This window comes from Anser cygnoides, chromosome 1, assembly GCF_040182565.1.
Source record: "Anser cygnoides isolate HZ-2024a breed goose chromosome 1, Taihu_goose_T2T_genome, whole genome shotgun sequence".
NCBI classification, from domain to species: Eukaryota; Metazoa; Chordata; class Aves; order Anseriformes; family Anatidae; genus Anser; species Anser cygnoides.
Window position 1 is genome coordinate 87,650,975 of NC_089873.1, and position 17,385 is coordinate 87,668,359.

At 43.6% G+C, this 17,385-nt stretch overlaps 1 protein-coding gene across 5 annotated transcripts in view; it reads right to left on the bottom strand.

The window, feature by feature from the left end:
* The window catches only part of PTGFRN (prostaglandin F2 receptor inhibitor), a 103,546-nt gene that overhangs the window by 21,676 nt on the left and 64,485 nt on the right, over positions 1-17,385 (bottom strand). For 4 of the 5 annotated variants that reach the window (XM_048071586.2, XM_048071584.2, XM_013187392.3 and 1 more), the window contains 5 exons: positions 16,471-16,836; positions 15,245-15,664; positions 12,282-12,665; positions 7,459-7,884; positions 396-815 (listed from right to left, as the gene is read on the bottom strand). In XM_048071586.2, coding sequence (XP_047927543.1) covers positions 396-815; positions 7,459-7,884; positions 12,282-12,665; positions 15,245-15,664; positions 16,471-16,836 — 2,016 coding nt within the window. The remainder of the gene's footprint in view (positions 1-395; positions 816-7,458; positions 7,885-12,281; positions 12,666-15,244; positions 15,665-16,470; positions 16,837-17,385) is intronic. The other variant, XM_048071588.2, reaches the window with a different exon arrangement.

Here is a 17,385-nt window from a genome sequence, read left to right on the forward strand (position 1 = left end):
GGAACAGAAATCCAGTTTATATTAATACTCTTCCAAAGCGGTTGTTACCTAACAGCAACCTAGCAATGAAGCTGGTAAATGTGGCAGCAATTATTCCATACTGAGAACTAGCTCCGAGTCTGCAGGACCATAAGACATGCATTAGTAAAGGAAAAATTAGTTATAATCGTAACGTTTGGGTTATTGAATGTCTTTCTGTAAACAATTTGTAGCACAAAGGATGCAAGTACCACCAAAGGAGATAAGCAAACCTCTCAGCCATCAGAGCATCTGGAGAGCCTTTCAATTTCTAAAATAGTAGGTGTTGCCCAGAGACAGGGAAGCCACTGGAAGAGTGTCACAGAACTCCCTCCCCTTCTGGCTTAGACACACACACACACAAATTCTATACCAACCTGATGTCTGGAAGTCTATCTGGATAGGGTTGGACAAGCCGTTCACCGCTTCACGCCACATGCCGCCCCCACCTGGAGACCAGGCAGTCACCACACAGCGATACAGCCCAGCATCAGAAATTTGGGTCTGATACATCCTGTAGCGGAACTCGTTCTCCTGCACCTTCTCCAGAACCACGCCATCCACACGAGTCTGGTCCGTCCAGTCTTCCAGCCGCACCACCGAATCCTGGTTCAGGGAAATTATGCGAGTGGTTCCATTGGGATTCGACTGATCTGTCAGTGGCTTCTCTGCTGTAATGAGGACAGAATAGCGTGGCGTCTTGATGTTTTTCGAAGACACTTTGCATGTCATCTCAAAGGTGTGGCCTGCCACAAAGAATGGCTTCAGTTTCACTGCCTCCACTGTCAGCGTGTAATCTGAAGAGGGAAGGAAACAAGTAACAAGGAGGGGGGTTAATAAATAGTGCAGCTATTTCTGCAGCACTTGTTCATCTGGAAGGTTACTAATAACCAAAATGCTTTTTTTGCAGAGACAAATCCCAGCATATTTATCTAAACACATACGGACATCCCAGAATGCTACTTAACAGCACACAACAGCTTGGGTCAAGATGCAAGGATTCAAACAAACCCCAAACACTGAACAGATGATGCAATACACAGGACATGGGATGACATAACCTCCAGGACATTTTTATTTAAGAGTATAGATAGTAGCCAGATGAGACTTGGAGCCCCCGTTTTGTGCCGGATCTGGAAAAGCCCCATCAGCAACAGAGTACAGGGACACTGACGAAGTACTTGTGACTAGTGACAAAAGCTGCCACTGACTGAATCTGCAGCACTTAGTAGAGCTGCTTTTTATTTCTCTTGAAAAGTTCACCCTAACGGCAATCCAGACATGTTGAGCTGAACTCCCCAAATCATGACAAGATTGCATGACAAGAAAGTTGGCGTTAACATGAGAAACCATCGCCCCCAGTACACTCATACACACACTGCTCTTGAAGAGGTCAGCACACATCTGCCTCCACAAATGCTCTTTTCACTAATTTCTAATGAATTCACCTGATGACAAGCCTAACAGAGACCTTGATGTGTCCCCAGCAGTCTGGCATCAAGAATGCCAACACTTACTACTTGATTTCATTCCTTTTATTCAGCATCCTCCAAGTCTGCGGGTTCCTCAATCCCAGGAATCCCTTAATTATAGGGTTTGGGAAAATTATACATCTAGGAGCAGTGCCTCAAGACAAAAAAAAAAAAAAAAAAGCTCACAGTGAGAAACTGAGAAAATGAGGAATGCCTGAAATCATATCTGAATAAAAGGGAGTTGCTACTTTCCTGGCATTGTGATGAAGAGACATCCTGCACACCCAGGTTCTTCCTTAGGAAAGAAGGGCTGGGGCTGAGCACACAATTTACAGCAACTTCCCATAGTAGCAATATTGCAAGAATTTGGCCAATCCAGTTTTCTGGACTTCACTACAGCATATTCTCCTTTCCCCTCCTTATGAAAAATGGGTCCAGACACATCAAACAAAATCTCCACACATCACCTTTATGCAAGGTGAAACTTCTCAGGATAAGGAAAATAAGCGGTGGTAAGATTGCAACGCTTTCCCCAAAGTGAACTAAATGAAGTAATATTTATGCCCTCCCCATAAGGGCAATGAGATACTTGTCAAGATTACATTTTGCAGTGTTTTGCCTTCAAGCAGCAGTTTTCACAATGAGTAAACACGGCCCGCAAGATGAGAAACCCGGTATGACAACTTTAAATCGGTACTGTATAAAGCAGATCACAGTCCAAAGCTATATAAAGAAACAGCAGGAGCAGCATCAAGTGGTCTAGCTGAGCACAGAATTATTTGATACTCCACACCAGCCCCCCTTGTACTTCCACCCACTAGGCAAGTGGGAATGTACGAGTTGCACATTTAAGCACTGAGGGTACAATCACAATTGAAGTTCCGTGTGCAGGCATCCTCTGCTCCCCTGGGTGAGAACTCATTTTGCATCTGATTCTAGGCTTCAGATCTGTTTTTCTCATTCTGTGTCCCTGAGACTCTGATAACACCCTCTTTATAAGATGGCAGCGTTTAGGAGCCCAGCACAAATCAACTTGCCTCATATTTTAGGAATACAGCCTACAATCATGCTTTTGCCCCAAAAGCAGAGGCACAAACAGCTAACCATACTTCTCTGCCCCTTACGGCTGCTCACTAGACCTTGTGAGAAGGCTCTGGGCAAAAATATTCCTGATGCAAATGTTCATTGTACTTCTGATCTCCATGTCAGAGAGCCAAGCTCTGGACACTGAAAAAGAAATCTTGCACTTGGTCTCTCATACATGTACATAAGGAAAATACCTTCATGTGACAAGAGCAGTACAGATGTAGCTGAGAAGCTGCAACCCTCCCTACCATCTGGGCTGCAAATGCCATACTTCCAACTATTCTCTGAGACACAGGTCAGGAAGAATTACATAGGGGATTGTGTCTTGTCCCCAGCAAGGACAGACCAGGCTTTGTCCCCAGGTGTCCTTTCTTGGCTTCCTATTTGAGAGCAACAGAAAATGCTGCTTTGACCAATTATTTTTGTTAAAGAAAGAAGTAATGGTAGCATGAAAAAGCAACAGAAACGCCGTCTGTAGAGTTTGTGGAAGAGAACATCTGAAGACCTGCAGTGCAGCTGGAGAACAGCGGTTGAATTCAAAAGGGTTAGAAGTTAGGATGCTGAACAAAGAACTGGGAGACATTCTTCTAGAAGTCCTTGCACAGGATTTTTCTACCTTTATAAAAACCCCAAAGCCCCTTCATCCTTAGGTTGGATGAATACCACGGAAGGCAGAGGCACATTCTCTTATGTGAGAACATAAGAAATGCAAACCAGAACGACAAAGGGGACACGAAAAACAGCACCCACCGGTTCTGAAGTGTTTGTTGTTTGCTAGAAAGCAAAGTATAGGCCAGAGAGGTCAAAGAACATCTTCTTTCCAAGAACTACAGCCTGATACCTCTTTTCTAATCTTCTGAGAATTGACAAGAAAGTAATGTCTGTGTCTTGACCACTACTGTGTATGCTTGCCCCTCCATGCAGGCGCACACACACACACAGGCAAGAGTCTCACCTTCCTGTGCAGGCAGAGTCTCACCTTTTTCTCAAAAACCTCTACGTAAGAAAAGCAGGACAAAACACACCCCTGTCCATCGCACATAGGAGGCTGCAATCTGCAGGATTTGTTGGAAAACAGTAGAGGAAGAGATCCTAAAAAAACCATACCCAAAGCTTATAACCAGTTACACACCCCTATTACAAGACAGAGGGCTAGCAGAGAAAAAAATTGTAGCCAAATGATTCAGATAAAATTTGAGTAGTAAACTGTACTTTGGAGCTCGGCAGCACGTGGTGCTGCCTTCCCTCCCTGGCCACTCCAAGTGGATAACCCACACTAATTCTCTTGCTGCTCCCTACGACAAAGTGTGTGCTCAGCTTCAAGGATGCTTCCTGAGAAATAACTGAAAACAGTTTTCACCTACTCTGTCAGTCCAATTGCTAGAGAAGCCTAGCAGCTAAAGGGCAAGGAGACCTTAGGAAAAGACAAACATGCGTGTTCCCTGTACTCCACTGATTCCCGTCAGGAAAGAAGCACAGCAGCCATGACTAACTAATCTCAGAGCCTCGCCGGCAGCGCCAAGTAACACCATCCCAATATTCGTAATGGCTTCTTCATCCCCCAGTGCACTGAACAAGATTGGAAGAAGAGGGAATGCAGCAGACATTAAGGCAATGACAGTTTTGCCTTCACAGGAGGAGGAGGCTATACAGCACCCCGCGGTACAATTGCTGGCCCAGCAGCTCGGGTACTACGAGCTCTGAAAACACAGCCAGCACGCTGCGGCCTACACCATGGTCTGATACACGTATACACGAGGCAACTGCTGTACACACACACACCGATGTCACCTTTACTGCCCTGCTCAGCTCCTAAGCAATGAGTACAACCACTTGATCCTCGTGCAGCCAGGGGAAGAGGAGCCCAGGGGCTCCTGGCAGGAGCGCCTACCTTAACGCACTTGCTTGTTCTCAGGCCCAAATTGGCACGTAGGCGTGACGGAGTGGTGCCATAGGGATGGGGATTTCTCTGCTCAAAAGAAACTGCGTGTCTGCACTGTGCAGTGTGTTACACACCGGCAATTGCAAAGACAAGTGGGTAGAAGAAATATCACCTGCTCCCTGTTCGCAGGACTTTCTGCAAGATGAAGATGCCCTTGCTCCCCATTAAATTTAATGGCAGGTCCTGAGCAAACGTTTAGGACCAGTAACATTCTGTTAAATACAATTACTTCGCAAATTAAAGACAGAAGTATTAACAAAACCCCAAATAATAGTATCTTTGGGATACGCAGTTTCAATTAAAAGATAATGCTCTCTTTTGCTAAGGCTTTCATGCAGATCTAAAGCTGACAACACTGGTTTAGGAAACAAGCACCAACTCTGCATTACACTGCTAACAGCAGCTTTGTTTTAAACGTAGGTAGTACTCACACTCCAACTGATAAATAATCTTTTCTAACTATCAAACTTCTGTGTTCAAAAATCACCTACAGAACCAGGCAAGAAAGTTTCCTTCCCTTCCTTTACCCCTTTATAAAGTACAGATTCCAAGAAGTAAATTACCTGAATACAAAAATACATTCAATGCTTTTCATTTTTGAGATGAAGATGTTTTGTCGCCATTGGTGGGGGGCAGTGGGTGAAAAAAGAAAAAGGCAAAGAAACAGAAATCAGGCAAACCATGTCAAAAGCAATGGTGATGTGCAGTCGGCTGCACTTGTAAAGCTGAATAAGCAGAAAGACACATGAGCTTTATTAGTCCCAACGGATAGACCAGAAAAAAAGGATAAAAGGCCTCAAGTGAAAATGGGCAAGCATACAATTTATTATAAAACACAAGGAAAAAGGGCTTTGACGTCCTCACGTGATGTTTACATTTCAAGCAAAAGCCTGTTATCCTCAACACCCCTCTGTACTGACTGCCCCACGGATGCACCAAGATCATTTCTCCTTTCTCAGAGACTCAGGATGAGCTTTTCCAAAGTCAGATCTCTCTGAAGTCCTCCCCACCCCCAGCACTGCTCTACAGTTAACACAGACAATGCAAATAGTGAAATAGTTGGAAGAAAAGCCTATATGTAGGCACAAGCTATCCAAGGAAGAGGCAAATTTTGGTTCTCTCCTTAGGCAAACACGTGGGGGCCTGGCTGCTTGCTTTTATAAGCATTGGGAGCAATTCGGGACTCAAATCACCAGAGATACTTGTCAAAACAACAGTCAGAGAGCAGAGGCAGCAGCACATTAACTCTTTCATAGTTGGTGGCTGCACCACCAGGCTCACAGCCCCGTCTGGAGCCCACAGGAACCAGCTACGGCCAGGACCAGGGCGTGCAGGGAATGGCATCTGGGGCCAGATTGCTGGAAGAGCATGGCAGGGAGTGGAAGGGAAGAAGGGGGAAATCAAGCTTAAATATTTCCCCCTCCATACATACATATGTGTTTTGTTTCAGGAGAAGAATGTTTGTAGGAGAGTTTGCTTTCACGTCGTAAATACCCCAGCTCTGAGTTTTGCCAACAGACGTACTTTTCAGCATGGGGACTGTAACATTTACATTTGTGTGGCAAAATTAGCAGAGTTTTTGGAACAAAACCAGAAACAAGGGAACGTTCACACCTGTCACGGTTTGTTTTCCCCCAGAAATGTCAACACAGGCTGAGACTTTTCAACTCCAGCTGGTTTCTCTAGCTGCTCTGAAGGCGATGATCCATTACGTGTGCATGCACACACACACACACACTCACTCAGTTATGGCATAACTGAACTAATTGTGACCAGCATTCGCCATTATTGAGAGATCTCATTCCTGCTAGAGAAGCCAGCTCGTAACAAAAAAGAAAACACCCTTTCTGTGGACCAAACTTCGTCTGGGGGTGAAGAAAGGACTAAGCAAGCAGCCTGCCATTTTCTGTCTTTGCTGCAACAGAATCACAGCAGAAGTTCTCCAGTTCATTTAAAGATAATGCCTAAACAGCTTTAAACTCATTTCAAACTAGCTCTTTGAAATACAGTCATCGGACTACCACTGCCTGAGCTAGACTGCACAACAAATCTATGAGGTGCAAAGGCAGCTTAGCTAATCAATTTATTTTTTTTTCGACAAAGATGTTACATCCTAGGCTATCCCATTCAGTCTCCTCTTGCACGACTTCATATGTACGACAAAAGGGTATCACTCCACAGGACATTCAGGCTACATGCACCCACTTTATACCAGCATATAAGTGATTCAGGTACCTTTTTTTACCTCCTAAGAAACGCTTCCAAAGACAGTTTAAATACTGACCAGAGGGCGGTTCACTTCTGTCTAAAAGAGGCCTAGGTTGAAGCAAAGCACTGAATGATTTTGCTCTGTCACATGCTGTTTTGTTTTGGTTTTTTTTTTGATGCTCTGGTACTACTATGCCCACGAACTTACTCAGAAGTGCCCTCTAAACACATACTTGTAAATATAAGTTGGTATAGGGTGAAAACAAACAAACAAAAAAAAAACAAGCAAAAAAAAATGCTATCAAACTGACAGCCAGAGAAGACTTAAAGTGAGTGACATCCCTTCTTTCACCCCAAGACAGCCTTGTTGCTAGCATCAAGATGCATCCTAGAGAGACTGAAATACTCTGGGTCATGAAAGGGAGCAGCATTACTGCTGGATACCACCCTGTCACAATGACAGCCTGGTTCCTCTAAGTCTCAGCACAGTTTGAGCGATGGATCTGTTTTGCACTTCCTCTCCAAACTGTTGCACAAAACCGGTCAGTGCTGTTTAGTAGTTATTTACCTCCAAAAATATAGGCCTTTACACAAAGTAAGAGTTTTTTCCTCTTCATAACACAGAGCCACATTTCCAAAACCCCTTTGTAGGCCTTCTGCCTGATGGACCTACTCAAGAGAAAACTATCTTAGCTTTCTAGGTCTTCCAGTGAAAAGGTGCAAGGTTCCTACCTTGTGTAGCCCATAAAATGCTGACAGGTGCAGAAGTCACGTCTTTGCTTTTTACCCAGCTGTTGTTGCGGTGTCTACTCCATGCAGAGATGACACAGAAGTAATCCCCTCTGTCACTTTCTGAAGTCCACTGGATCCGTAAACTGAAGGTGTCAGCAGCCTTTTTAGAGAAGATTATTTCCCCGTTCTGAGTCCGCTCTCTGCTCCTGTCCCCAAGAAGTAGAGTCCAGTCTGCATCCATGGTGGCCAGCAGTTCCTCTGTCGCAACATCATCACCAAGCAGGTGCTCCTTGTAGTACCATGAAACTGTGAAGCGGATGTTTGCTTCGGTGTCCTGGGCATTTGTGATCCTGCACTCCAGCTCGGTGGGGTCATCTGAAAACTTGGGTGTTTTAGATGCATTTAGAAACACCTCATAATCTGGCTCTGCGGGAGAGAAAACCCAGAATAAAGAAGTGAGAAGATACAAGCAGAAGGAAGCAAGTGGCAGAGCTTAACATATAAGATACTGCTAACATCCAGTCTGTGAAAGCACATGATCCAAAAGCCAAGTGCCAGAACATCTATTTTTCTTATAAGAGCTGGCGATTGGGAACTTGGACTCTAGCTCTCAGACTCGTACTGGTCTGAAGTGAGCCACCCTAGGCCTGAATTTCCAAACAGGACTTGTGTGTCTGCTGAGACCATTTCAGAAAAATCAGCACCAAGTGATCTTATTGAGCAAAATCATTCCCTTCTTTAGGCCTGGCCCCAAGAACCCACAGTTGTTTCAGACATCCAGTCACTTTTGCACCTGTCTGAAGGCCTCCAGCAGCCGGAAGACCAGTTACTCTCTGGCTTTGGACTGGCCAGAGCCACCCCACTTCCCCATTTTCTCTGCAGGATAAGAGCACATCCCCTCCTGATATGCCGCCTTCTCTGCACTTATCATCCCATCATCTCTCTGCAGCACGCAATGAACGTTAAACAAGAACAAAACACAAACATCTCACCCACTCATCCACCCAAATCAGGGGGCATCAGTGCCACTGGCCACAGGCAGCACAAACAGCAGCGTGCAGTAAAGTTCAGCAGGCATCATAATAAATAACAAGTAGGTTAAGCCAACGATGTGTATATCAGAAGAGCTCCACAGAACAGAGAAGTACATGCTGTACAGCTACAAGGCTAGAAACCCTGAAGCTTGAAAAGGATCGCTTGAAATGCACGGGTTAAGATTGGGGCTGTTGTATTTAAATCTAAAATAGCTTGCTGTCCAAAGCCTAAAAGAGATAAGGCAGCCACATGACTATTTTCTCTTGGACTATGGAGATAGTAAAGGAAAAAGATTACAGCAAAGACCTCTTACCACAAAGGAGATACATGTTTATTTACTAGCATTAGAATATTTTTCTCTCTTGCTGCCTACTATTATTCAGAAAAAAGACTAGCCTTCCAACTGTTCAGCCAATACTCATCACATGGATTTTATATTAAAAGCGTATTCAGTGCTCTATATTTATTTCTTGCTTTATGTTGTATTTGGCTTTTTGCCCTCCCAGAAACAATTAACTGAAGCTATAATTGGGACAGAGAAGGCAATCCAAGGCTAAAACTTAGACTTAGCTCACCAGTGAGCCAAGATAATAAAACATCTTAATAGAGCTGCTGCGCTAATGTGTGTGCACATGCACTTTTGGACTTCGGATGCAAATGATGGAAATGATTCTATTCAAGCAACCTGGCCGCTGCCACGCCAGCTTGAAGAAAGGATCTCTCACCATTAAGCGTTCTGCATGCAGGCATGCAGTGTCCTTGCATCTAGCAAGGACAAGGGCATACAAACAGACCAGATGCTAGAGTATCTAAATCACTGAGTTTTTGCAGTGCTAGGTAACACACAAACTTAAAGGTATCGCTCACCTAAGTCCAAAGTACCTACTATTGGCAGCAGTACCGTGCAGCTGTATAGCGTTGTACTCCTTTATTCTGAGAAGCTTTCCTGATATATGCATCTTTGACTGTTAACCTACTTTGTGTTTATTATGATGCCTGCTGAAATTTACTGTACACTAGATCACTATGCACTACATAGTGAACATAAGCATAGATTTTTGCAGACACTCGGTATGAGTAATACGAAATAAAAATTCACTCAATTCCTCTGCTGCAACCAAGTCATAGATTAGTAATGGTGGCCAAAACCCATTTTTGGTGCAAGTAAATCCCCACAGATCCTACAGCTACTCTACCCTTCCTGTCTCATTCCCAAAAGACCAGTCTTCTCCATGGCCTCATGATATATTGCACACACTCTGCAGTTTTCTTATTCCCCCTTGACTCATCTTTATCACCAAAAAAAGAAGACAGTCAAGACCAATTAATATTTTCACAGCAACAAAGACTAAAAAAGCGGAAACTCTTCTCAGGATAGGAACACAGAAAGGAAAAAGCTGCAAGAAAGTCAAGTCCTTCAATAATCACTTCAGGATGTTTTATTTGTGGGGAGGGAAAGGACCACTAAGAAGAGAGCCTTGGCTTTGACAGCACCACTCCAGATAGGCGCTTCACCCTGACAGACATTCAGACAGAGGATTTAGAAAGAATAAAAGGCTGACTGGATAAACCTCATTCCTCCACTCTGTCAGCTGTCAAAGAACAGCCTCACTGACAGTTCAATGACTTAATACCCCAGCAGCTCTTAACTTCCATTAAGGAGGAGGAGTTGGTAAATTCTGGATGCAGCTGAAAACCTCAAATGCTGAAAAATTATTCTACTTTCCTTTGTCCTTAGCAACCAAGCGTCTGCCGAGGAGTAGATTTTATTCTTTCCTTTCCCCAGATAACACCCGATTGGAGTGGAAAAAGCAAGGAATAGTTCTACAGGCACCAGCAACGTAACAGAATATGTGAGCACATGGTGCACCTCTGCGTGCATGAGCATGTGTGCACACGCATGCACGCAGGAAAAGGGGGGAGCTCTCAGAAGCTGAATGTGTGATTCAAATGGCTGAAGAATGGAAATGAAGACTTATCGCTTGTGCACTTACCTCTAGCACACGTTAGTGTATGCAAGAAAGAGCCACAGCTCAACTGCTCTGTACAATGCCAAATTGCAAAATTACAATGTTTATCACTGGAATTTAACCTTGTGGTACAGCTATTTATTTCTGAAAAACAGACTCTCTATACGCTGAGCCCATTCTATCCTTTTATGTTGGAGGAGCTCTGCCTTTATAACTGGGCAGTACCATCAGACTGATTACAGGAGGCTCCAAATGAGTACATGGAGAATGTTTAGGCACAGATGCTTGCATCCAATAAAAGCTGGGAACAAACATCAAGTACGACAGTTCTGCCAGTTCCCCTCCAGTTCACATCTAGGTTCGTTCATGCTTCCAACACGAGCAAGTCTTTGTGAATTTTAGCAGGAAAAAGGTGGAAGTGCCTTACCTACAGCATCCTGCATCACCATCCTGAATTACATTGCTTCTAAATTGAAGTTACTCTTTTCTCGTGATATAACTAGGAGATAAGATAGGTAGGCTGACGTACCCCTAAAAAGCCAGGCTTTTTAGAAGTTTTCCTGGAGTTTCATTCTTAGCATCTCTCCCAAGCAACTTTGCTTCTGAGCATATTTGCATAAAGAGAGATGGCCAAAGCTTAATGTTCAGAAAGGATAATGCAAAGTAAAATATTCACAGTCCTCAGCATGTATATGACCCAGTCGATCTCCAAAACACATTTTTCTCAGGGCGGGGGTGTAGGGAAAGATATTGTCAGCCAGCTCTTGTAGGCCAGGTAGATCAGACAAGCCTGTTGAACCTCTGACCTCCACTCCAGCTTCTGCAGCTTCTGTTCTGTTTAGAATGAACAACTGCTAAACACAGCTCCTCCTAACCACAGCCCCCTTGCAAAAAAAAAAAAAAAAAAGAATATTGATAGTATTAGAGCTATAAGAAGGGAAATAAAAGGGAAAATAACTATGAACAGCTGGGGAATGAAAGAAGGAGAGAATAAAGAGATCATCAAACTGCTGTTTAAGTAGATCTTTTTTTCCCACTAGTAACTTAAAAAAAACTTGCTGCAGAAATGTTGCAGTAACTTAAGGAACCCATACGTTCAGCTGCACAAATAATCCTTTGTGTGTCCAAAAGGACAAAAACCCACTCATGTCTAGAACTGAATGATCAAAAATGCACCAGAGTGGGATATTAAATACTGCAGCAAGATCTGCTTTAGTGGTTACTGTGCTAAACAACACTTCCAGTTAAGAGCTCTTAGCCAGGTCTCTCTTGTTCAGTCACACGATTCAATAGTGCGGTCTCCTAAAATAGACTTGTCTGTTGAGGGAAGAGAATAAAGCAGCATAAAATCCTATCCCATCCTAAATCTACCAGTAGGATGTGGTCTGTCTCTAGTGATTAAAACAAAAAAGAAAACAATTTGAAAGCTATTACAGTTCATTATGAAGTTTGTATCATAAATAATTGTATGGCAAATGATTCAAAAATGATGGGAACCACATGGTATCACTGTTTGGAGCTCAGAAAGAACACCTGCTGCAGTATCAAAGCCCTGCTGACAGTACACGGGAAATGAAAGGGGACAATATGATACTGACGCAGCTTCAGCCCCTGGAAAACAAGGCGGACTTTTAAGTTCTGTTTCCCAGTTACAGACAGTTCAGTGACATCCTAAAATACTATAACATACGAGCCCAGAGAGAGATGATGGATGCAAATGTGTAAGAGATTAGATCCTGCAAGGTCCTTTCCCTTTTCTGATAGGAATAAGAAATGTGTGGTACAATATCCATGACGTTTGCAAGCAGAATCACTCACCTAATGCTGTCACCACTACACTGACTGGCGCAGATGTCCTCTCCACCACTTTATGCCAGCTCCCATTGTGCAGTGGCACCCAGACAGCTGCTTGGCAGAAGTAGTACCCAGAGTCTTCCACACCCACATCACGCACCAAGAGGCGATAGGAATTCCTATCGACATGGCTCAGGCTGATAAGAGTTGAATCACTGACAACAGAGTCATGGTCCATGCTCAACAAAACCTGAGCATCTGACAAGGTGTCATCAGGTGACCCAGAGAAATACCACGTCACCTCGGCTTGGAAAATACCACTCCTGTCCGTTGTGATGTTGCAGGTAAGGTCCAGGGAGTCCCTTTCAGTCACGGACAGATTGCTTGTTGAGATGAGCACATCTAGAACTTGGAAATGAAGAGAGAAAAATTCAAACAAAAAATAAAACATTGCTTTTATTATTATTTTAAAGAGTCCACTCACTGTAAGTTATGCAGACCTTCACTTTCTATTACAGAATTTTCTCAAGTAGCTCAGTAGCCCCACTTTCAAGCACCCATAGACTATTGTGCTGCATCATCTATTATAAGACAAGCACACATTATCAAGCAAGCAAGGGATCTTTGATAAAGGTGGGAGAAAGAAGTGAGAAAGAACAAGGTTTCTATGCCTCAACAGCAACTGGTCTGTGAAGGCTTTATTCTAATCACAGACCGTACACCACCCTCACACAGCAGGAAAACATGAAGGATTCTTATTCTCACAGGAACGTCAAGGTATTTGGGACTCTCCCTCAGAATGGAAAATGTCCACTGAAACCACTAGAAACTACACCAGAACTGTAGTAGCTCTTCTCAGTAGTTCCACGAGTCCCGCCTTAAACAGGCAGCTAAGAGCAGATCAATGATTTCTATGTAAAACCATGTTCTAGTACCTAATACATATCCATCTGTAAAAGCTTTCTAGGACTACCACCAGGAACTAGAGACAGTATAGAAATGCCACACTGTTTTTCTGAGTGGCCGCAACTATTGCCAATAAAACCACAGCAGTACTCATCTCACTGCTCACCACTTGATAGCACAGAACAGACTGAACAGAGGCCAGCAAGCCTCTCCTGAGAGGCAAAGCCAAGTCCCCTATCTGATGAATGCCCCACTGGGACTGGAAACAGTAGGAAAGCCTAGTTAATTTAACAGACCAATGCCAGAATACAAATTAAGAGCCCTCTGAAAAGTTAAGAGCAGTGTTTCTCCAAGGAGCACCTCTGTCTTCATGCACCAGTGACAGGCATTCAGAACCTGGCAGGATAATCACGGAGAGGGACTCTAAGAGAGTTTACTCGTATGTGCCTTCTCAAGGCTCCTTTTTTGGTTGCAGAAGTGCCTGAAGGCCTCACTTAGGATTATATTCCTGTTGTGCAAGGCGCTATTAAAAAAGACATACAGGAAAAAAGTCAGGCCCAAAGAGTTCATGATTTAAGGACACCAAAGTAGAAAGAAGAGTATAACTGCTTTTTCTGTTGTTCCAAGTAACCTGTGCTACTTATGCAAGTAGTTACACAAGTAGCTTTGTGCATGACTTTATTTTTTTACATTAGATAGTAATTTCTGTTATTATTTTTATTTTATTTCTACAAATTCAACCCTACAGTTTACAGCAGGTAAGAAGGGAGGGGGAGGCTAGAAAGCTTTCTTGCCCCTGACAAAGTGCCAGTGCTGCCAATGACTGAGCTGAAAATGAAGGCCAAAGAAAAAATACAAACCAAACAGGGAAAAAAAAGACACACATACAGAGGGAACATTAAAAAACTGCCCCATTAGGCACTGCTACTGGTCCTGGCCATCCTCATCCTGTTTTTCAGCCCACCTACTTAAGCCAAATTCTCCACAAGTGCAACAAAACAAAGAGCTACATCTCTTAATTAGCAACCCCTGTCTCAGCAGAGAGTACCTGCAAGCTTTACTGTGTAACAGACACCCTGAAAAAGGGGCAGATTGATCCTGTCAAATTTCACAGGCTAAACACCACCAGGATACTAAAACTACATCCAAGGGAGCTAGCCAAAACCCAGCAGTTCTGACTTTTCCCTATAACAATTACAAGATTACAAAAATGGAAAGATACCCTTATTGTCTGAACACTTTGAAAAAATACTGTCATAATCTCATATTTCTGAGACCATCATTGCCTGTTTTGCCACCTATTGAGTCACAAGAAGCATCACCCCCTGCTTTCCCCCCTCCAACTAGCAGTGGCAATGCTAATGCAATTAAGCGCTTAGTGCATCTACTCCTGAAACCCACATAGAAAGGGATATCTGGATATCCTCAGCACAGCACTACGTGTATTTTTGTCTCCTTAGTCAAGCATGCAATGATGCATTTAACAGTGCCCGCCAACACAGCGGAGCCATCAGCCCAGTGATCCAGTGGTAGTGATAGAAATCAGAGGATAATTTGTCCTTTGAAATTATCACTGCCTTTCTCTTTTCTCCCAATCTTTCTATGCCATTTTAATACATAACATTCACATCTGTCATGAATCACAGTCCACTTTTACAGGGGAAGCACAGCGGTTTAGTGCTCTCAGATAACCTATGTTAATGACAGCACAGACAGCAGGTTTAGGTTGCTCAGGGTTAAACACAACACTATTTAAGAAATAGTGTAACCAGAGGAAGTCCAAAGTGAACTAAGGATGAGATAAAAATCTCAGTCTAGGCACATAAGAGATTCCAGTCAATCCTTCCATGCCATCATCCCCGTTGCCCCCAGAATAAAAGCTAGCAAACTCATGCCAAGCATATGCTAGTAACTCAGATGTAAACAGGCCAGCTATCCAAACAGCACTCTAAGCTCTCCTGGAAAGGTGTCCTCATTTAGTTCAGCTTATCCAATTTCTACTCTCAAGAAGCATCGCCTCGTGGGCACAACAGCATTGCTGTAGCTACGAGCTATGGCCCCAGCCCAGCAGTAACACTCACCAGTCCGCTGGATCGACACACTTGCTATCTCCACACTCTTCTCCTGAATCTTCTGCCATGAGCTATCTGCCCCTCTCACCCACTCGCTCACGAGACACCTGTAGACGCCCGCATCCACCGACGAGGCCTGGGACACAGACAGTCGATACGTGTCATTCACTCCTGTGTCCAAGCGGATATCTCCATTACGGTAGCGCTCCTCATAGCCAGGGCCAGGCTGGAATTTGCCTTCATGAGTCAAAGATAGGATGTCCTGCCAAGACAATCCACTTTTGATCTGCCAAGTCACGTGCAGGTGAGTGTGCTCCGGTGAGGTGGTGATTGCCGAGCAGCGCAGCTTGAAGGAGTCACCCTCAGAGAGTTTCAGAGATGTTGAAGAACGTGCTTTTGAACCGCTCACCAATAAGCCATCAGAAATCACTATTAAAAAAAGACCAAAATACTCAAATATCATAAAAGCAAAGAAAGAAGAAAACACCCACAATGACCTGTTTGGATATGAAGCACTAAAACTACCACCTCTCCAATCGTTCCTTCTTCCACACAAATACATTCCAGAAACAAGGAAACTCGACTGAAAATTCATTCGTCACCCGCTTCAAACAAGCCAAGGCAAGCACTCAACTTCATTTACCCTCCCCCACTTCAATTTCTCATCCAAGTAATATCATTCAGACTATTCCCATCCAGAACCATCTTGATTTTCATGAGAAAAAGAGACAACACAAAGAGAAAAAACAGTCTCCCAGATCATTATTGAAGAACCCTAAATGAGAGAGCAAGGCTAGGACATAACTGCAGGAACAACATGCTAAAGAAGAAATGGAAGACTACTTCCTTCATAGAAAGATCTCTAAATGACACTGTCTAAATAAGAGAGAACACAGGCTATGTTTTTACCTGAAGTTAGCCCCTCTACCCAGAGGCTTAGTGACATTAAGCATTTGCAGACATCTTAGGAAAACACACTGGTTAGTTTTCCCATATTTATTTAAATATTTCCTAGATAGAAAAAGCAAAAGTGGTGTTTAGAGTAACAGCTCCCCTTTGCTTCTTCACCTCGCTTGCCCTTGCTCCTATCATGCCTCCCAGTTTTGGCTTTAGTAGAATCAAACAGGAAAAAAAATCACAATGCTCATAAGCGACAGAAATTCAACGTTATTAAGGGTACATCTATAATCAATATCAAAAACAAACTTAGAGCACACCTCACTCTTCAGAAATACCTTTCACTTGGACCTCAGCATCATAATTTCCCTGAACGGTGGCATCAGTGCTGGGCGTAGAGCATTTGTATTTCCCTTGGTCAGTTGGCTGGATGTTTTTAATCACGAGTTCCACAGCATCGTTGCTGCTCCGTCTCAGTTTGATATCCCCGTGGCCCACACGTTTTTGGTACTCCTCAGAGGTGAAGGTAGAATCCCAGGTACTCACTATCCGCACGAAGTCAGTCTCTCGGGCGAACTCCCAATCAAAGTTCTGCTCGCTGGGTCCGTCGTAGTCACTAACGCTGCAAGGGATCGCCACCTCTGTGCCCACAACTCGAATCAGAGGACCTTTGGGTACCCTCACAATGCGTCCTCTGCAGAAAGCTAGGTTGGGGAATAAGGAGAAAGAAAGCAGACAGTTAACAAAGGAATCACCAAGTTAGCCTTTGACAAAAAAATGTGAAATACAGTAAGGTTGGGCACCCACCCTGCAGAAAGCTAGAACTAGTAAGAGCAATCTTTCCCATTAACGTTTAATCTCATTGGAACAGCATGGGCAATCTTTGGTTCATTGCTTATTTAGTAATGTGTTAGGTAATGAAACACGGAGATGAGGAGAGAAAGATTTAAAGAGGAAAAAAAAAATGAGAACACTATTTAGCCACAGGTCCAGTGGCTAACAGTTTCCACCAGAGGCAAAGTGGTAAGCCTCCAAGCGCCACGTTTCCACCAGAGGCTAAGTGCAACACACTTATACAGCATTAATTAGTGGTTTTCATTACTACAGCGATGGCATAATCTAATCAGGCATTTTTATGTCTTCTGCTGACATCAGTAGAGGGTTCAAAGAAGGAAATTCTAACTCTCCTTCAGCTTGACAGCCATAAGAATAGCAAGTTGACATTCTCCAGAAATGAAGTCACCTCTTCCCTG